At 34.7% G+C, this 23393-nt stretch overlaps 1 protein-coding gene and 1 non-coding gene across 2 annotated transcripts; one reads left to right on the top strand and one right to left on the bottom strand.

The window, feature by feature from the left end:
• Positions 1–1176: 1176 nt before the first annotated feature.
• On the top strand, positions 1177–15468 carry Smp_026880 (putative histone H3; the record flags this gene model as incomplete). The annotated part of the gene is made up of 2 exons (XM_018799687.1): positions 1177–1314; positions 15343–15468. The coding sequence occupies 2 exons, from the start codon at positions 1177–1179 to the stop codon at positions 15466–15468; spliced, it is 264 nt and encodes an 87-aa protein (XP_018651451.1).
• Positions 7759–7830, bottom strand: Smp_tRNA_00411_Pseudo_TTG.1.1. Its single transcript has one exon. It is a non-coding gene (tRNA).
• Positions 15469–23393: the final 7925 nt, after the last annotated feature.

The following is a 23393-nucleotide window of genomic DNA, read 5'->3' as shown; positions in this document are numbered from 1 at the left end:
ATAACATTCTTGTACAAAAAAAAAACGGTCAAACTTTACAAAGAAAGAAAAAAAAAGTAGCTAATTTATCAAATGATTTTTCTCTTTCGAAAAGTATATGAAGATCATTGTATGAGCTATTGTTTCCTGTGTATATATATACATCTGTGTGTACACAATAGTTGAGGTCATTTAGGGATAAATTACAAACGTTTTACAATATATGTAAAAACAAAAAAGTTACTACAAATGGATATGAATAATTTTTTTAAACTTTAAATAGGTCAATGGATCAGTGTGATTATTTTAAAGGGTCAACTCATTGAAGACATTGGTTAGACATCAACACCGGCGGATGCCGGCTCAGTGGTCTAGTGGTTAAGCGCTCGTGCATGAGACTGATATTTCCTGTGTTCGAATCTCGTGAGGCGGGATCATGGATATGCACTGCTGAGGAGTGCCATGGTAGGACGAAACGACCGTCCAGTGCTTCCAGGTTTTCCATGGTGGTCTAGCTTCAATTGATTCATGATTTCAACCACATAAAATAAGTAGAAGTCAAGTTTGAGAATAAAATGGTAACATTAATAGTTAACATTCATATACATATGTTTGTATTAAGTATACTTCTAAATAGTGTAATGAACAAAACACCGGTTGGGGACAATCGAAAGTATTAAGACACAAATTACAAACTATCTCACTAAATTCTGATAACCATACAGCAAACAGTTAATTTGCAAAACAACAATGAATTGTCTCAATCTTCACTGTTCCTTCTGTAAATATCAGTCCAGCTTCTCTAATTTCATTGTCTGTGCATTTTTCTACCAATCACGCTTCATTTCAGTTCTTTCCTTATCGGTCTTCTACCAAAATACATTCCATGTCTAACCATCACCATATACTACTTATATGGATGTAAGTAGACCACACTACAATAGTAGTTATTAGGATGTTAATAGATTAGTTTTTAGTTACTATGTACCATTTACATTTATGTGTTCATATCCCAATTATATACATCACTATAATGATTAAAATAATCTTTTTGGTATTTAACAACATAAACATTGATTCAGTGTTCTAGTTATCTTTAGTATGTAAATCTACACAGTAATTACTGAATGTTAATGAAATGATTGCAACTACTTACATATATGTTAAATGTAATAATTAAATTGGTTGTTCACAGTCATGGCACACACGAAGCAGACCGCTCGCAAGAGTACGGGTGGGAAGACAACTCGGAAGCAATTAGCCACCAAAGCTGCACGGAAAAGTGTACCAGCTACAAGTGGTGTTAAAAAACCACATCGTTATCGTCCTGGAACAGTAACCTTACATGAGATTCGTAATAATTAAATTGTATTTAGTATAACTGAATAAATATTATAATCTAGTTCTAATTGCATAGAATGTTAGATTATTAGTAACTAGTGACAAACTAACAATTATTTAAATCAAAGTTTTAAACTGTGCTATAACTATTACAATTTCAATAAATGTATAACATCACTATCGTTTAGACAATACATTTAGCTCTATGTGAAGTATTGTAATGTGGGTTACTTATATACACATAAGTAGTATATGGTGATGGTCAGACATAGAATGTATTTTGGCAGAAGACCGATAAGGAAATAATAAGAACGAAGCGCAATCGGTATGAAAATGTATGAACAATGAGATCAGAGAAGATGGATTGATGTTTACAGAAGAAACAGTGAAGATTGAGACAATTCATTGTTATTTTGCAAATTAACTGTTGACTGTATGGTTATCAGAATTTAGTGAGTTAGTTTGTAATTTGTGTTTAAATACGTTCAATTGTCCCCACGCGTATTCTGATCTTTACAGAATACTAATTTACTTAAACTAAATTAAATAACTTTATAAAACGGAGAAACTTTCAAGTTTGGTAATGAAAGTCTTATAATAAGACGAAACGACCGTCCAGTGCTTCCAGGTTTTCTATGGTGATCTAGCTCCAATCAACTCATGAATTCAACTATAAAATTACTGAAATCTCCAAGAGGTATTTCCTGAAGTTCTGGTGAGAAGTAGTGACCAGTGCAGTTCAACCAGGTCCGTTGTCAGATAGTAACTCACTGAAGACAATGGTGAATGGTTCCTCAATTTCGTGGATTGGTTGAAGTTAGATATTAAATCGTTGGATGCCGCCTCAATGGTCTAGAGGTTAAGCATTCGCGCTAGAGACTGATAAATCCTGTGTTCGGAACTTGAGAGGCAGGGTCATGCATGCGCACTACTGAGGAGTACCATGGTAGGATGAAACGGTCGTCCAGTGTTTCCAGGTTTTCCATGGTGATCTAACTTTAACTATCAAATAAAAAAGCGGTTTTATGCTTCATTTCAATTATTTTAATGGGAAAAATAAATTATTGACATTATGAAAGTAAGGGTCAAAATTATATTACCAAGCATTTTAAATAAGCCAAATAAACATTCTAATATGACAGTTAACGTTTACTGACATGTTTATTTACTAATCTGACACATTTGTTACCAGTATTTACTAATCTGATGATGTAGATCAAAGTTTACTGCACTCCAATATCATCCAGCTGAATATCTCCAATAATAGATCTAATAAAGTGATGTTGAACATTATTTTGTGATAGAATCTCTTAAGAAATGAATATCGTCCATGCAATTTGAAATTATTAAAACAGTCAGAGATTAATCTGAACCCAACGTAATCAATATATGTGACGTATTCACAAACTGTGAATGTGTAATTATCCTAAGTAAAGAAGAGAATCTGCTGATCGACTGTAAAAGTTGACTGAAGTTCAATTGGTCAATATTATTGAGCCGTCAAATATTATTGATCAAGATTTGGCTTCCTTTTTTTGAGGAAATCGTTATATCGATTGCCTGGGCGTTCTTGCCCAGTTGATATATATGACGTTATGAGACCGCCGATTGGAGAGGAGTGAATTTACTGATCGCCCAATGATACACAAAAGCCGTATGAGCAGTCTTGAGTACTTATCAGTCATGCTTTCTGCTCAGCCCAGACAGTTAAGTCCAGAACACCAATAACAGCCTCTGTAATATCAATCATATTTCTCAAATATACTGGGTTATATACCAAACAAACTGACCACATCGTGCCATAAAATAAAAAAATAATATTTGTACAAGATTTGGCCAAAAGTGGCTGTGAATAGGGGGAACAGTAATTAATGGACTAGGGATAACTCAAGAATGGTAAATCGTACAGTAATAATCTATGGGTCATAATAAAGCTTATGATAAGAGGGACATGAATATGAATAGTTTAGTTACTTGACAATTATACAATAAGAAATATACATATCATATTGGTCCATAAACAGTCCTCAAAGTTACCATTCATAAATCTTCACGGGATATAACAGAAATAGACATAGGCTATTATTTGATAATGTGGTTTAATTTTCTGAGGGAAATATGTCTATATCTATGAATGAATTGTGAATGTATTCTTGATTCAATTGGCTAATAAAAGCTTCTTACTCATTCTTGATTTTCTCACTCAAGTAGCTGATTCAAGCACTCATATAGAAAACATATCTTAAAGATAACAGAACCATATTTTATGAACTATCGTGAGCGGCTAGGTAGAAATCGAGCTATTCCCCCATTCTGTCTTTAATTTGGGTTATTAAAAAGGTGCATATTGTATAGACAAAAGTGAAATGAACAACTAGAAGAAGAATTTTTCCTTTTGGTGTTTGACTGGATTATCTCTAGGCAGGTTCATTAGGTCTGGTGCAGACCAAAAAGAATATCGATTAACTGTGTCGTAACCACTGCTTAAGGGTCAACAGTAAACTTGTTTGTGGTATGAATGTGATAGAGTGTATCGTGAATAGACGACTCGCAGCCCAAAAGATTTGAATGCTGGCAATTTATCCATTGTTCATTGCTGCTGGACTACGGCCCAGAACAAGTCGCATTCATACCTATTTGTATACTATGGAGTCCATAGGCCTTAATCTATGCATTCTATATACTCATGTATCGTATTTTTGTGACCACGCGCATCTACACTTATGTGTGTATTATGAAGTGCATATGTCTTAGGAGTGTGCATAACATATACACATGTAGCGCATACATGCGACTATACCACGTCCCATACTGGTGTATTTACTATAGTTATCAACGCTATCAGGTTCCTACATAGTTTCCGAATATGATAGGGAAATGTAACTGCACAGGAATGAACCGCTAACGTATCCGTCTGTTATACACAAAGTATATTCGAATCGATGTTCCTACTTGAACACGAACTATATCAAAGTAAACTGTGAACGTGTCCATTTGCTTTACTTTCTCCAGTGCTCCAGTCTTGTACGTCTTTCCAAAAGTTTTATTCTTTTCCCGAAAAGTCAATCAGCTTTACTACATAGATGGGCGGATGGCAAAAAGATATATTAATATTTTACTGGGGAGAGATAAGTGGTCGTTTGACGAAATTATAGTATAGAATAATCAAATGTTTTAGTAATGGGTAGTTAATAGTGATGACGAAATAATGAATGAGCAGTGATAACCGGTTACTGAGTATGAAAGATAGGAATTATAACCATGGCAAAGTTAGTGATTTTGTACATACAGATTAGGCTGAAATTAGTGGATTGTTGAAACCTCTTAGGAAAATATAAGTTCCACATCTATATTCCTTCGAATCAGTTAGTTCGACAATATAAATGACATTAAAGACTTTGGTGGAGTAACGTGACTTGTATTTGCACGGTGTTCAAACATTGAACTAGTAACTAACTTTGGTAATCCTTTTGAAAACCAAGGAGAATGAAGCCTAGTGATGCATTTCAAGAGAGCTTGCTTTGTGTAGTCAATGCATTTTTCTTCTCAACAGCAAGTAAAATTATAAGTGCAAATTCATGTAGCCCAAAGCTGAAGCATATCCCTCATAGACCTGCGAATCAAAGAGCGACAGAAGACAATGCTAAATTCAGCAGAACAGAATGTTTTCCTCAAAGATCCCGAAAGTCTAGTCTTCGGAAACTCTATTGCTCCATCTCCTTTAAATTATATGTTTACGGAAATCGTTTTCTTATGAGGTTTTAAATATTCTTTTACGTTGCTGTTTTGGTTTGAGATATATTTAAATGAACCTAGGTGATCAACCTTATTTATTAGTCCATTTCATGATCGGTACTAATTCTTCTGATCATCGGGGATAGTAATTAAATCAAGTTTTTCTTCCGACCCAATGAAACCCAACTTTAGAAATTCGTGTACGGATAGTTTCCGTTTGGCTGCCTTTATACTGATCTTTAAGATGAACCAACCATCCAACAAATAGGATTCTGAGTTTAAAGCTGATTTTTTCGTAAAGTTGTTTAATGACAGCTATCAAACTCTTGACCTGTCTTTTTAACTTGGTCAGATTTAAAAATTAGACATTGTTACACTATTCATTTACCATGGACCTATTTGTGAAATAAAATCACATCAACTTTATAAGCAAAGATGGATGGTGTCTAGCAGTAGAATCCAGGACGTGCCTTTCGTCCTATTTGCAACTCGTCAGTTGGATGTACCTGCATCTCAAAGTTCATGTTCCCCCGGGACTCGAACCCAGTATCGTTCACTTCAAACGTCATCAAGTAATCCACTTAGCTACTGAGTCCTGATAGCCACCTGCTTGTGAAATAGGTTGGAGTTTTAAATTCGTTTAGTATTGTTTACTTGTATCTTCTCATTGATGTTTAAGACTATAATTGACCAGTCCTCTATTGACATTTCTGCATCTTGTGCGAACTGCCTAGATATTGCCTTAAGTCACTACTCATCTTCACTTATAAAGCTTGTGAATTAAGGCGATATTGAGACAATCCTCATAAGATGCACATATGCCAATAAGAGACTGATCAATTACAATCTTAACCAACAATGGGAATGTACTATCCACAAAACCCCCTCTGATCAATATACTAATAAACAATACCAAGTGGAATCAAAATTGCACTAAATTTAAGAGTTTTTTCCTGTTTTTAGATTTGGTGCTTAGACTTCATTCAATTGTATAATAAATGTAACTGACAGGCAATAACTATTGTACATAAGTCTAAAATAATTATATATACTGTAATTTAATACAAATTTGTTTACTATTATATATAATATGTATTAATGAGATAACTTTCTTGTAAGCGTGTACAGACTGAATCGCAACTCTACGTATCATGGTGGAACAATCAATTCAATGGAATTCATCACTCTACATCAACTTCATTGACTACGAGAAAGCATTTGATAGCGTGGACAGGACAACACTATGGAGGCTTCTTTGACACTGCGGAGTACCTGAGAAGATAGTCGATATCATACGGAATTCCTATGATGGATTAAACTGCAAAATCGTTCATGGAGGACAGCTCACTTACTCGTTCGATGCTTACTCTCACCCTTTCTCCTTCTCCTGGCGATCGACTGGGTCATGAAGACGTCAACATCTGGAGGGAAGTATGGGATACAATGGGCAGCTAACATGCAGCTGGACGATCTAGATTTCGCACATGATCTGACTGTTCTATCAAACACTCAACAACAAATGCACGAGAAGACAACCAGTGTGGCAGCAACCTCAGCAGCAGTATGTCTCAACATACACAAAGGGAAAAGCAAGATTATCCGATACTACAGAACAAACATCAATCGAATTTCACTTGACGGATAAGCTTTGGAGAATGTGAAAACCTTTACATATTTGAACAGCTTCATTGCTGAACACGGTGGATCAGCTGCAGATGTGAGGGCGCGGATCGACAAAGCAAGAGCAGCATATTTACAAATGAAAAACATCTGGAACTCAGAACAATTGTCAACCAACACCAAGATCAGAATTCTCAATACAAATGTAAAAACAGTTCTATTGTATGGGGCTGAGACGTGGAGAACTACAAAAGCCATCATCCAGAAGATACAGCTGTTTATTAACAGTTTTCCACGCAAAATACTTCGGATTCGTTGGCCAGACACTATCAGCAACAACGTAATGTGGGAGAAAGCAAACCAGATTCCATCCAGTGTAGGAATAAATGAGGAAGAAGAGCTGGAAGTGGATAGGACACACATTGAGGAAATCACCCAAGTGCGTCACAAGACAAACCCTCACACGGACTCCTATAGAGAGGAATACCAAAGAACACATTACGCCGAGAAATGACAAGAATGAACAGAAATTGGATAGAACTAAAAAGGATGGCATAGGACAGAGTGGGTTGTAGAATGCTGGTCGGCGGCCAATGCTCGATTGGGAGTAACAGGCGTAAGTGTGTAAGTAATTACTCCTTACTTCTTCCATGTTAAATTCATCATATGCAGATAACCAGGTTTCATTTCTTTGCTAATCACTATCAGTAATCATCAAGATATAACCACAGAAAATGTTAAAATATTTCGATAAAGTCTTCCTAATATTAACAGCGACCAACACTGTCAAAATCAGAAGTCACTAGGTGTAAGCTTCAGTAATAATTTAAATAGAGCTCATGAGTTCTTTGCACACAGGAATCTACACTATTTTATTTTCTAGCAATAGGGAAATTATTTTAACCCAATGTATCAGTCTATCGTTACATATACATGGAAATTTAAAATAAGCACCAAAAAATACAGAATCAACTATTTTGGATGGAAAGCAAAGATAGATAGTGGCTAGCAGTGGAATCCATGACACGCGTTTCGTCCTATTTGGGACTCGTCAGCTGGATGTACCCGCATCTCAAAGTTGATGTTCACTCTGGGACTCGAACCCAATACCTTTCGCTTCAAACGCCATCGCGTTATCCACTCGTCCACTTAGTCCTGATAGTCACTTGCTTGTGCAATGGGGTGTAGTTTAAATTTACTTAGTATTGTTTGTTTGGATCTTCCCATTGATGTTTTTAGGACTGCATCTGGTCAGTCTGACTGATCCAAACAAACAATACTAAGTAAATATTTTTGATGGAGTTTTGTTCTCTGAATTGGATGGTTTGGTCGTTAAGCTTTCATCATTCTTCTGAACGACATTATCAGAAGAACAATGAAAGCTCCACGACCAAACCATCCAGCTCATAGAACAGAACTGCATCGAAACCATCCACCTGAGCTACAAATCTTCTACACCAGAGTCATCTATTATCATTCAACATAATAACATAATATACTATCAATAAGAATAGTATGGAATGCAGACTAAATCATTAATAATTCATCTTTGATTAATTTCCTTTTCTTATGTACCATTACATATTAGTAACCATTCTATAGTTTTATCCATATAATTATAAACATCTATATATGTTATAATATGAAAAATAGGTAAGTTCGATAATCTAATGGAACCTTTAAAATCAGCTTAAAGTTTTATAGTTGACATATACTAAAGGAAGTATTAACATTTCATCTGATTCAGGACATGACCTTCTAAAATGTATGTAAGTTTACATGGATACATGGATTCATCTATCCATTTATCCATAGAATACACACATTACAACAGAAGAATTTATTTTTTTTTCTGGGGGGGGGAAGGAGTGGCAAGTCATTCTATAAAACATGCACATATAATGAATATATATACAAATGAACACATGTATACAATACTAACGGACCAATACAGGGTGCATACATTTGAAGAAAAGAAAAAAGTACATTTTTTCTTACATATTGAATAGTTCTGATAATTTGACAAGACGAAAGAAGAAAAAGAAGAAGAGGAAGAAGAAGAAGAGGAAGAAGGAGAAGAAGAAGAAGAAGAAGAAGAAGAGGAAGAAGAAGAAGAAGAGTAGAATGGAAGTGTAAAAAAATGTAGTTTTCTTAAATTTTTTCTTGTTTTTTACATGCACATATACATAATGTCTACATACATTTAGTTCACATATGAAGTTTACATTTTTTTTGGTATAAATTCATCTTTTACTAAATGAATAGATTAGTTTGTGCTTTAGAATAAACCAATCCAATGACTTCTATGCCTATATACTTATTCGTATTATTATCCATAGAACATATCTATACAATAAGGAAGAGAATATTGATAAGATAGAACAAAAAGTATAAGTTGAAACCAGAGTAAGATAATAATGAATAAATCAGAAGGGGTTTTTGTGAAGATCGCAGTATTTTTATAGTTGAAATCATAAGTCAATTGAAGCTAGACCACCATGGAAAACCTGGGAGCACTGTTTGACGTCCGTTTCGTTCTATTATGGGACTCACTCCTCAGCAGTGCCCATCCACGATCCCGCTTCGTGAGATCTATCGGTCTATCGGTTAAGTGCTCTGGCGCGAAACTCGTAGGTCCTGGGTCCGAATCTTGTGAGGCGGGATCGTGGATGTGCACTGTTGGGGAGTGAGTCACACAATAGGACGAAACGGCCGTCAAACAGTGCTTCCAGGTTTTCCATTGTGGTTTAGCATCAATTGACTCATAATTTCAACAATGAAAATAATGAATAATTCGAAAAAGATTTCTTTTCTATTTATGTGGTCTTTCTTCTCGGTATTTAGTTATGTAATATAATCTACATTTGAACATGATTTATTTCTAGTATTGCCTATGAATGGGGTTATATAAGTATGTGTATCTATCTAAATGTGTATTATTTTTTGTCATTTTTCTTAAGAAAGTGATTTTGTATGTAAAAGAAAGATTTAGGGAGAGAGAGAAAGAGAAAGATAGGGAAGAGAAGTAAAAGATAGAAAGAGAGTAATTGAGTAAATGATCAAAAGTAAACTAATGGATCCATAAATGTGTGTACATTAATTAATCATGAAACAAAGTCTTATAGAAATAGGGAGCTATTTATTATGGATAATTACATTAAACATCATGTGCGATGCATTTAATCAAAATGATTGTCACATACACATACATACATACGTACATATACATACATACACACACATGCGTCCAAGAGGAAACTTGACTTATTCTTAAGGACTAAGGATAATATATTATTTTGATCTACCCAATTCTTTATTTCCTTTATTATCGTCAATATACCTAGGTATTGGTGATCTATTGTTATTAGACACGGAAGCTCGTTAAGCGAAAGCTTCTTCTATTCCGTCCTCAACCATTTGAACTATTTGAATATATATACTACTGAAATGATTATTTCTTGAATTATTTTTGTGGTAGGGAACATTAACGATTTTTATTAATTAAGAAAAATATTGACATCCAATGTAAAACAAACCACAGTATAATCTTGTATCTTACCACCAAATTGTATGGAATGATTAAATCAGAAATCGATTATCTATAATTGATGATTATAGTTTATTCGTAATAAACCCTAATTATGATCATTTTTTCTATATTCAGTAATAATCAATTGTACTTTAGAATTGATTGACCATCCATATGCGTTAAGGCTTTATAATGAAACAAGAAAAATTTGCTTCGGATCAAATAATAAATTAGCACTATATTAGAGTTCATTTCATTATTTCTCGGCGTTGAAGATAGTTTGTTTTCTTATGAAGAAAAAAAAAACTGAAATGACTAGATAGCTACTGATGATTGGTAGGGCGATCGTTGTATAATAATGATAGTTTGGAAGTGACAAGGCATTACGCAACTAATTAACCCCTTTACTGTGGTAGTAGTAGTAGTAATACTAGTAGTAGTAGTAGTAGTAGTAGTAGTAGTAGTAGTAGTAGTAGTAGTAGTAGTAGTAGTAGTAGTAGTAGTAGTAGTAATAGTAGTAGCAGTAATAGTAGTAGAACAATGAAATCTGAGATAATGAACTGATATTTGCATAAAGAACAGTCAAGTTTGAGACGATGGATTGTTATTTTGCAAATTAACTATTTAATATATGATTCTCAGATTTTAGTGAGATATTCTGTAACTTCGTGTCAATTACATTCGATTGTCACCACTCGTGTTCTTATTCACTAAAGTAGTAGTAAATGTTTGCTATTCTGCAAATGTATACAGTGATAACCATTTGAAGCTCAGGACCAAGAGTGTCGGAACTCATTGATAAGAACTATTATTGATTGATTGTTGTGCTATATTTCGAGTTAACAGAAATATGTTTTCATAACCTCCATTTAGAAATATGTATCACCCTAACGATTCTGATATTTATGTGTCCATCGTGAAGTCCAGAAGTCTTATATTCGATCTCTTGTTTGACTGTGAGTAGAAATATCTTAAGAGCTCCTTATTGGGGCAGAACAGCTATCTAATACTTCACAATTTTCAGCGGTCTTTTGCTACACTCAGCCAGTGATGCAAATTGAAAGATATATATATATATATATATATATATATATATTTCCATGGACTATATTATTAAGTAAGAGTAACTAGTATTATCTGAGTATCTACAGCTACTTAGTTAAAAACAATCTTCAACAGACATATATCATATATAGTTGAAATCATGAGTCAATTGAAGCTAGACCACCATGGAAAACCTGGAAGCGCTGGATAGCCATTTCGTCCTATTGTGAGACTGCTCAGCTCACTAGTAACTGGCTTCAAGAGGTATTTCCTGGAGTTCTAGTGAGAAGCAGTGACCAGTGGAGTTCAACAAGGTCTGTTGTGAGATATTGACTCACTGAAGACATTGGTGAATGGTTGCTCAATTTCATGGATTGGTTGAAGTTAGACATTAACACCGTTGGATGCCGACCGGCTCAGTGGTCTAGTAGTTGAACGCTCGCGCGCGAAACTCGTAGGTCCTGGGTTCGGATCTTGTGAGGCGGGATCGTGGATGTGCACTGCTGAGGAATCCCATAATAGGAAGAGACGGCCGTCCAGTACTTCCAGGTTTTCCATGGTGGTCTAACTTCAATTGATTCATGATTTCAACTATAAAATTACTAAAATCTCCACAAAACCTCCTTCTGGTAAAGATGATCAATAAATTAAAAATTACCATCCCAACATCAATAAGCCAATGCTTCATATTACTAACAATATTAGTTTGATACAATTATCTTACACATATTAAAACAAAATATGGAGAACTAATATGAAATAATAGGTTACAAGCAATGGTAAATAAGAGTAACGTAAAAAGACTTGTATTCAAATAAAATGAGTCTTGTTTTAACTTGTAATGTAAAATGATAAGTTTTCCAATTGAACGCTAGATTCGGTTCCTAAGCTCTTCTAGTGACCTATAGGCTATATCTATACAGTAACTTGAACACAAGAGAAAAGGCGTGAAATATGGAAAAAACACTTTACTCCAAAGGTTCGTTTATGTACAGAAAGTCTAGGGTTTTTGTAGTTATTTTGATGACCTTGGGTTTCCGGAAAATTCTGCAACACTGCTAAACAAAGTAACAGTATAGCTAATCATCCAATCACAAGCTCGACATGTGACTTTTAACTTCCTAGATGTTTCTAGCAAAACATCTAGTGAATGCTGATTGGATAAGATTCTTCTCAATGTTTTCAGAGCCCTTTTTAGCTTTTTTCGAGGAGTCTTCTGGATAACCTCAGCACCTGCCCCCTTTCGAAAAATAAGACCTTTTCTTTAGGTCCACTTGCAGCTTGATAACTGGTTTTCTGCGGCGTTCGAACTTTCTTGGTATCCAGCGTCTATGAGTGTCTGTTGGGCTTCCTGCCATTGGAGTATCTGTAATTATCTCTAGCGGAAGACTCACTCGATTATCCATCGTGTTTAGCATCCTTTTTTCTAGGTGTATTTAATGGATGTATCTAATCCACGTTCCAAACGTTACAAGCACTTTGTACAAAACATTGTGTGGCGCATATGTATCCGGTGCCCTTTGTACCAATATGTATGTGATTAAATAAAATAAAAACAAAACATTTCCCATTCTCTTTTCAATGACTCCCGGTTCCCAACTGTTTTTCCCGATATATGACTTGATGACTACTTTATCATTTACGTTCAAACTCCGGATATACTGATTTTGTCTACTTTCATCCATTGGTTTAGGTGACAACACAGCATCGAATATAGTTCGGATGCTTCTTCCGAACATCGTCCCATCTGGGACGATAGGGTTAGGCGCATTTCTATAAGCTGTTAGGAATTTCATAATTACTTGACTTGTCTCCTCGCCCTCCCGTTTCAGTAGTGCTCTTTTGAATGCGCTCACGAATCGCTCAGCCTATCCACTTGATTGGCGGTAATAGGTACAACTTCATTAATGTTGCAGAAGTGCTTGAATGATTCTGCAGTGAATTGTGAACCGTAACCGGTCAATAAAGTTTCCAGAACTCCAAAGCCGCTAAACAGTTCAGATAACTTGCTGATTGTTTCATTGGCTGTACAATTTACCATGGTATAGATTTGTGACCATTTTGTGAGTGCGTCCACTAATGACTAGAAACATTTTTCTTCGTATTGGACGGGAAAAATCTACGGGCAGCCTGTTCCAGGGACTATTAGGTCTTTCCCATTATTGTAGTTCACACTTCTTTGTACTTTTAGCTATTATCAAGCACGACAAACAATTATGGCATCTAGTTTCGATATCTTTGTCTATTGATGATTATGATAGAGAAAATCAAAAGTATTTTTCCCTTTCTTTTGTAACCAACATTCAACTGCTACATACATTTTATGGATCGTGAATTAGATTAAATGTGTTAAGGGTGTTGTTTTTTTTCGCAACTATCATTAAATCTATTACATTTGATCTTATTACACTAATGTACATGTGAACATTAAGTACAAAAGAGAAAAGGTAATACGCTAAACATTGTTTATTGTTTGCATTTGTATATATGTATATATATATATATATATATATATATATATATATAAGATTGTGTAAAAGACAAGATTAAATAAACAACATTGATATGATCATAAAATAATCAGGTTGTATCATTTGATGTAATGATTCTAAAATTTGATTGAATGAAATACATCAGAAGAGATTTTGTGGAGGTTTCAGTATTTTCATTGTTGAAATCACGAGTCAGTTGAAGACTGGTAGGTCCTAGGTTCGAATTTCGCGAGTGCGGGATCGTGGATGCACACTGCTGAAGAGTCCCATAATAGGACGAAACGGCCGTCAAGCAGTGCTTTCAGGTTTTCCATGGTGATCTAGCTTCAAATGACTCGTGATTTCAACTATGAATGAAATATTTTGACTATTTTGCATTATCAGTGATTGGATGTGGATGAAGGTATAAGTAGATAAATAGACAGTTTTATGTGAGGAGGAACTTTATGCGAAATAATATATTTTGATAATCTCAGCATACCTCCAAGCAGATTGCAGTCCAGTTGCAATCAAGAGTGGGTTCTATCACTTACTAAATACTCTCAAGAAAGCACGTCTGATAGATACTGTAGATCTAACGAGAGATTTAAATCGACAGTTCAGGCGTCTGAGTACAGAGGTGAGTTGATGAGTAGTCAGATAAAGAGGATTGTCCTCCATAGCTTTGTATAGACCATAACCTATTTCTGAACAGACCGAAAACACAACATACCTGCAGTGGCTGGTACTATGTCAAGCCTACATACGCTATTCTAGGTTCTGGATAGACCAATATATGCATTGTTCTCAATCTACATTTTGATATTGTTGATTATTCGCTTATTAACCCTGACTGCTTTGATATGATCGTATGTGTGTGAAATGCTCACCCTATTCATTATTTTTGTCTGGATACAAATATTGAATCACGCTTGATAAAAATAAGTTGGATTACTCGCCTTCTCCACTGCGCGTCACATCGTTTCTCTGTTTGTCTGTATGGATCAACAAGTGTATGAAATATACGTATTCAAAATCCATTCTCGTATTTGACTTATTTTACTCCATTATTCTTTAACGCGAATCAAGTCGATAAAAATGTACGAGGGTTTGCGGCATGTATATTTCGATAATAATCAGAATCTGATTTAAGTGGAATCACATATAGGGCCATTAAATGCTGATCAACACATAAGTATTTTAATAAAAGAGGACTTGAACAGGTAACAGCCCCAGGTTGTTTCTATGAATGATCGAAGACAATGAAGAGGAAATAGATGAATTGGTTATAATATTGAATCCTAATCGGATGTGAATGTCAGTGTTCTAGGAAAAGAGCATCTCACATTTTGTTTAATTCTTTCAAACGAAATAGTTGATTGACGGGCAAAGTAAAAATAGTAGAAGACGGAAAGAGACAAATGCGTATTAACATTTTGAACATAAAACAAGATATTAGGCAACGAAATAATGGAATGCTTGATCGCAGTAACTTTTGAGATATTTAGTCATTTCTAGCCACTTATTAGCCACACCCTCTGTAACGAGCTACAACTAATAGGTTATTTGTTTATCGATCATTTTTAATGATTGTAAGATATTGGAATACATCAGATTGTACAGGGTTTTACACTTCTTATAGCTGATGAAACAAATGAAAAATCCGCATCATTGAATCGATGTTTTCAGGAGGATTACGTTAAGGCTGGAAATCTAAAACTCGCTGAATTGAGGCTCGATAATTTGTAGTTACTTTAAAGGAGTTGAACTATCTACTGACAAAGACTATCTGGTTTTCACAACTGCTGGTTGGTTCACTTGCTTTTTTGAAGCATTTTTCTCAGAAGGTCATGATGTCTGGGCATTGATTCTGCAAATAGACAGAAATCAATAATAGAGCAAAAAATTTTTCCTAATTTATAGTTCTTGATGATCACCTTAGTAATTTCACCTCCTGCCGAATATTTAAAAAGTAGTTAAGAACAATTCTACAGTACATACAAGCGATTAATCTTTCAAATTCATGGAAACAGAATTTATTTATTAAACAGAATTTGGTTACTCATGAGTAGATTAAATCTATTTGCAAATAACTTTTTACATCAGAGTCAGCGATCAGTTTTCGTAAATAATTAGTGGAAACAGGCTTTGTATATATATGAGAGTCAACAAACATATTTCACTACTCACTAATAACTTTGAATAGACCGATTGGAACGAATGGACAGAATCGTATTGTGGATATGTAACACATAAAGTGAGAATTGTGGACAGCTAGGATGCAGCTGGACGATCAACACTTCGCAGTTGATCTGGCTCTTCTATCACACACGCAGCAATAAATGGAGGAGAAGACGACCAGTGTATGGGGCAGCCTCAGCAGAAGTAGGTCTTAATATAAACAAAGGGAAAAGCAAGATTCTCTGATACTATACAACGTACACCAGTCGAATTACACTTGACGGAGAAGCTTTGGAGGATGTGGAAACCTTCACATATATGGGCAGTATCATTGATGAACACGGTGGATCAGATGCAGATGTGAGGGCGCGGATGGGCAAAGAAAGAACAGCATATTTACAACTGAAGAACGTCTGGAACTCAAAACAATTGTCAACCAACACCAAGATCAGAATTTTCAATACAAATATCAAGACAGTTCTACTGTATGGGGCGGAAACCTGGTGAACTACGAAAGCCATCATCCAGAAGATACAGGTGTTTTTTAACAGTTGCCCACACAAAATACTTCGGATTCGTTGTCCAGACAATATCAGCAACAAACTACTGTGGGAGAGAACAAACTATATTTCATCCAGTGTAGGAATAAATGAGGAAGAAGAGCTGGAAGTGGATAGGACACACATTGAGGGAATCACTAACTGCGTCACAAGGCATGCTCTCACATGGAACGCTGAAGGTCAAAGGAAAAGTGGGAGACCAGAGAACACATTACTCCGAGAAATGGAGACAGATGTGAAAAGAATGAACGAAAATTGGATAGAATTAGAAAGGAATGCTCAGGACAAAGTGGGTTGGAGAATGCTGGTTGGTGGCCTGTGCTCGATTGGGAGTGACAGGCGTAAGTAATTAAGTAAGTAAGTAAAATGAGAATTGTAAAACTATTCATATAAATATCAGTGTATAAGTTATTCAGGATTTCCCGTTAAAATCAAAACATTTGACATTTTTTATATTGTGTAAATTATAGCTTTACCAAACTGGAAGATAGTCATCAGGTTCATCTATAGGTGATGTGTTAAATTGAGGGTGACTGTATTTAAATTAAATGAGACGTATAAAAAGTATTTGGGGGCCAAAAATTCTTACATTGATATAGATACATTGAATATGAACATGAAACTTTAAAATATGATGTGACATCCTTATCAAATACCACTGGCAACAAATTACTTACTTACTTACTTACGCCTGTTACCCCTCATAGAGGATCATAGACCGCACACCAGCATTCTCCATCCAACTCTGTCCTGGGCAATCCTTTCCAGTTGTTGCTCATCATTTTCATGTCTGCTTCTATTTCCCGACGTAATATGTTCTTCGGCCTTCCTCTTTTCCGCTTCCCTTCCGGATGCCAAGTTAGCTCTTGCCTCGTGATACAGTTTGGTGATTTCCTTAATTTATGTCCTATCCACTTCAAAAGTCTTTTCCTAATTTCCTCTTCAGTTGGAACCTGGTTCGTCAGCTGTTGCTGATAGTATCCGGCCAGTGAATGTTGAGTATTTTGCGTAGACAACTGTTTATGAATACTTGTACCTTCTTGACGATGGATGTAGTCGTTCTCCACGTTTCGGCTCCGTACAGTAGGACTGTCTTGACGTTCGTATTGAAGATTCTCACTTTGAAGTTAGTTGGTAACAAATATCTCACTCTAAATGCCATGCCAATAGGACTTCGAGAATTCACTCCACATCGGTCACTGATGAGCATATGATTATTCCACTATTATTTGGTCTATGTCGTCTACTATAACATTTTAAGGAGTAACCATTTTATTTTGATGTCAGGGTTAATTTATTGAATAGTTAAACAAAATAATGATGAAGCATTAGACCTATTTTTGTGCTTACTGAGATTCATAGATAAGGTGTAGTCGAATTCTTGGGAAAATAAACACTTCCAAATTCATCTTATGTAACATCTAAATACATAAGTGAGACTTTATTTTTATTGTTTGTAACACTCGAACATCAAAATTAACCGTAATAAAGTGTTAAACCTACTCAGTTGTTAGAGCAATGGATAGGATTTGAAAGTGAAATAGTAATGGAACCTGAACAAAGACGATTTTAAACTCGAGGATGATTAAAGGTTATGCAAATTCATTTCAAACGTGTGAGCACATGTCATATGATATTTCTGACTACTTTTTCCTAGTTTTGATTGAATTTAACTGCTGATTTGAAAATTCTTACCTTTATAAATCAATAGGATTTCAGAAAAAATCTGATTTCTAGGTCGTGTCCTCCAAGACTCATTTCATTTGGGGGCACTATTGAGAAATAGGGTTTACTGGATTGATTTTTCATCGTAGTATGGGACTACTTTGTATTGTGCATGTACAATCATGTTGGGGACAAAGCCCTGGACTTTCATGTCTTACAGAAAACGCTTAACCATTAGGAGCACTTCATCGATGTCCAATTGTACTATTTTAACTTTAACCTGTATAGCACAAAAATAATCCAATTCAAAGAGTGATGTTCCTTCTACTTCGAACATTTCTGAACTACAGTATTCCCGACAAATACTATCTATATATCAAACTATTACATAATACTTTTAAAACTTAATATAAAATGAAAAAGACAACTTTTTCCTAATTGTAGTTATAGCAACTATCCTACACCCGATTTCGACTATGGTTAATTTTGGTTAACCCGTTTTATTAACTTACATAACAGATATTGTCATTTGGATAGTAACAATTCGCATATTTCTTTTTACTGTTATGATCACTAGAGCACGTGACAGACTCTAGCCAAAACGTTGATTGCTTAAATGTCATTCGATGACTCAGATCTTATTATTAGCTTTTGCTTTGTCTTGCTGTGCCCTTATACCATTGGACTATAAATTTGCCTGTGTAATTGCTTGCGGTTGCTCCCTGATACTTACTCATGTGCTTATAGCTTTGTGGCCTGCGTCATTTGATAATAAACTGTAGTTGCAGCTTCTCTTTGCCTTCTGATTTCATGCACCATTAATATTTGTATTATAACGGTTATCAAGGTGAAAGATTAGCGAAGCATTGCACTTCATACTTTCATTTCTCATTCATTAAAACTGAACATTATCAACAACAACAACAACAAGAAAAGTTGTTCTAGAAGCTTTATTCTGGTTAGCGTTTTTTTAGCGAGTTGGTTTTCTACGGGATGGAGTCGCTAACTTCATGCCCAACCCTCTTCCTTTACCCGGACTTAGGACCGGCAGTTGCCCCCGGAGGAGCTACAGGTGGAGTTCTAGAAGCTTTTTATTTCAGATTCATTGAATATTTATAACCTAATAGGAATAATAACACCATTATTGTATATACTATAATCTTTGATTTTTTTGTTTTTTGTTTCAATTGTTGTAAATCATTTAAAAAGGTCACTAATCTTCTATAGTAAACTATAATTTAACAACAAAAAAGTCATTTGAATTCATTTGGTATTAGTATGGGACGAAACTCGCGTCCTGGATTCCACTGCTAGCCACTGTCCATCTTTACTTATAAAAAAGTCATTTGTTCATACAAAATCATGAAACTATTCATTTACATTGTTAGACTTACTTGGAAACAAAAAACAAAAGAACAAAAAAATTTTTTTGTTTTTTTTTCTCTGCATAAATTACAAAAAAAAACATATTAGTGACTATAAAATGTTTTAATTTTTAATTTTTTTATATTAAAGATTCCCATTGTGAAAATTAGAACAATACTGTTTATTGTAAGCAATGATGGATGGATAGTGGCTAGCAATGGAATCTAGGACGCGCGTTTTCATCCTATCCATCTTTGCTTTTACAATGCTTGTGAATTAATGCTATATCGAGGGCAATACGCACAGTATACACATATGGCCAATTAGAGACTGACCAGTTGACCAGTCTATAAACATCAATGGGAAGATTCAAACAAAACAATACTAAGTGAATTTAATACTGTTTATTGTTTACAATTAGATCATCATCATTATCAGGTTTTACTGTATCTAATATCTATGGATAGTTCATATGAGAAATGTTAAACCAATCAAGACAATTTGAGTTCATAATCATAATGAATTATAGAATAGGTTACTGAATATAATAGGTAAAAGTATAAGTTTATAGGGCGGGGGGAGACATCAGATAGAGTAAAGATTGATGATGATCTACTTGGAAACAATATTGTTCACTTATATGTGTTACCTAGACGATTGTACTATTTGATGATTATGATTTTCATCTAATATAAATATGAATAATATTCGTTAACAAAGTTAGTTTTATATAAACTAGTAAATTAATTCATTCAAAAAAAAATGAAACAATTTACTTTACCATTAATTGGCATTTGGATGATAATAAGTGTAATTGTTTGTCAGAAACCATTACATATCGGTAAGTTATTAATGTTATTTATGTAATTACTTACTTACTTACTTACTTATGCCTGTTACCCCTCGTGGAGGAGCATAGTCCGCCTAACAGCACTCTTCATTTAACCCCATCCTAGGCAATCCTTTCCACTTCTTTCCAGTTAACAATCATCCTTTATATATCTGATTCTATTTTCTGACGTAATGTGTTCTTCGGCCTTCTAATTTTCCGCTTCTCTCCTGGATTCCATGTTAGGGATTGCCTCGTGATGCAGTTTGGTGATTTATCTTCAATTATTTTGAAATAAAACATTATTTAATAATTCTATTTCAATGAAATTGTACAAGCTTGATTTATGAATAGTTTTGATACTAGTACTCATCTGAGATTCATATTTTCAGTAAGTATTATTACCGTTCTAAGGTACAGTATCCAAGTATAAAACTGTTATCAAACAGTTAGATCGAAATGCAGTACCTCGAAATTTCGAATGATATATATATATATATATATATATAATCAACTCTGAGATTCAGTTACATCCAGCTGACGAGTCTCAGATGGGACGAAACACGCGTCCTGGATTTCACTTCTAGCCACTATCCATCTTCGTTTATAATGCGTGTTAATTAAGGTTATATCGAGGCAATCTGTACAGTATGCACATATGCCAATAAGAGACTGATCAATTGCAGTACTAAACATCAATGGGAAGATTCAAATAAACAATGACAAATGTTATGTATTTGTTAATATTGATTTTAGATTTTATTACTACTATTAAAAGGAGATATAAACTATTAAAATTGTTTTAAAAAATATATTTATTGTGTATACCATGTACTGATGAGACTCTGTGTAACATGGCTCAGAATCGATCACAATGATAAAGGTGTATACACTCTATGTCTTCCCTTAAACCTTGAGATTAAAATTGCTTCATATCTTTCTTTCTCCCTGTACTATATCCTTATATACAACCTTTCTTTTATATACTACCACCACTAAATTAACTACTTCTATGAATTCGGTGTTCATCTTGTTGTGCTAATGAGGTATGGCAACTTGGACGGATGGATATATGTGCCTGGTCCTACGTTGTAGCTGATTTACTGACCATGTACTGATTTCTATGAAGTTATCAAATTATGTTCAGTATTATTAGTAATATTTAGATTGTGGTTAGCAGAAGAATCCTATATCATTATTAGACGAATAACATAGTATTTTTTATTTCGATCTTCCCATTGATGTCTAGGACTGTAACTGGACGAAACGCGCGTCCTGAATTCCACTGCTAGCCACTATCCATCTTTGATTATAGATTGTTACTGTTAAAGAGTTTTAAAGATAAAGTACTTATCAGATAGAATCAAGAAAATAACAATATTTAAATATATACCAATATTGACATACAAAATGTGTGAATTAGTTTAGAAATATTGATTCCAGTTTCTTTGTTCAACATCTGTAAATCGCTGTCCAGTATTCTCAAGTTTTTAATGGTTTTTGTAGATGACTTCATTTTGTTATAAAAAAATGATTTTATACATCTTAAGCAGAGATAGATATCGATATAGTCCACACAAGGTGAACATACATCTTGTGTATATACGTCCTCAAATGCCCTGGTACGGCCGAGAGTGGGGAGAGTCCGCTCTCCCTCTCGAAATACTCTCACATGGCCACGCGTATATGGCTTCTGCCAGGGAAGTCCTACTCACTGCCTTCTCGTGGCCACGGTGTTGTTTATGAAATTAAGAGGACGAAAAGCGAATGTCCGGCGCTTTAACCGGGTTGGTGGACACGGAAAGTTCACCTAGGGGAGTTGGAAAACCCTGATTCCAAACCAACGGTACACATAGGCTCCAGTATCCTGAGGGAACAAGTAGTGTATTAATCAATCGTTGGTCACCAGCTAACATGGGACTACATCTTCTCACGGGAAAATCGAAAATAACCAACATATATGAATTCATAATTTTACACATTAAATTCATAATTTTGAAAATATGAAAGTCAAGTGTAATATCTAATCTATTGTTGAAGTTACGTAATAACTCAGAATATAAATAAATAATATATTTGTAATATCCCAATGAGTAGAAAAATTAGATTTTCTGACGTTTCGTGACTCAGTGTAAGCCACTTCTTTAGAGAATAAATAACCAAATTAACATTAATCCAAGTTTAAATAGTACAACGGAACAATCCAAGAATAATTAGGTGATCAATCAAAAACAGGTCTGAATAAATCAATGTCACGTCATTTCATTTCGGTCAAGGTGATTCATAAGTGACTTGTAAGTAATTTTGTGTGTATGTATGCACTGTTAATAATGACAAAATGTGTGACCTTTATAATGAAAAAGGATAGAGTTTAATTTGTAATGTAATGGTGTGAAATTGTAAATAATATCAGACTAAGTGACTAGGATAGATGGTCCAGGTAGGATGTATGGTATGGCCTTCCTTTCTATTGAGAGCTGTGGGATTAAGCATTATGTGGAACGCTTCAGCTACTCTCCTTTCTTTGTAATTGGAAAAACTTTTTTGTAGTATTTTGATATTTTTGAAGTCAATTTGATGATTCTTGAAAATGGCGTGAACTGCTATCGCCGATTTAATTTGAAGTCTATCTAATTCTACAGGATTATTAGGAGGTTTCTTTGTGTACCTAATATGTTCTTTGGCGCGAGTCAAGATTTCGCGAGATGACTCTCCAATATAGAAGGCATCACAATCGATACAACCTAATTTGTAGACGCAGTTCTGTGTCGAAATGAAAGAGATTTTTTCTTTTAACCGAACTAAAGTATTTCGAAATGTGTTCGTTGTTTTGTAATATACTTTAATTCTGTGTTGTCTTAAGATCCTTTGGAGTTCTTCAGTTGTGCCATGACGGTAAGGTAAAACTGCAGTACCAATCCACGGCATTTCATTCGAGTTGTTATTATTATTACGTGATAAACTGTCTTGTTTTAATAAACTTCTAATAATCTTCATAGGAAAATTATTAAATTGTAAGATGCTGATTACATTATTTTGTTCTTTTTGTTTGTCCTCTTCTGAGGTGATGATCT

This window comes from Schistosoma mansoni, chromosome 3 (assembly GCF_000237925.1).
Source record: "Schistosoma mansoni strain Puerto Rico chromosome 3, complete genome".
Taxonomy (NCBI): domain Eukaryota; kingdom Metazoa; phylum Platyhelminthes; class Trematoda; order Strigeidida; family Schistosomatidae; genus Schistosoma; species Schistosoma mansoni.
This window is presented reverse-complemented; position numbering and strand designations above follow the sequence as displayed.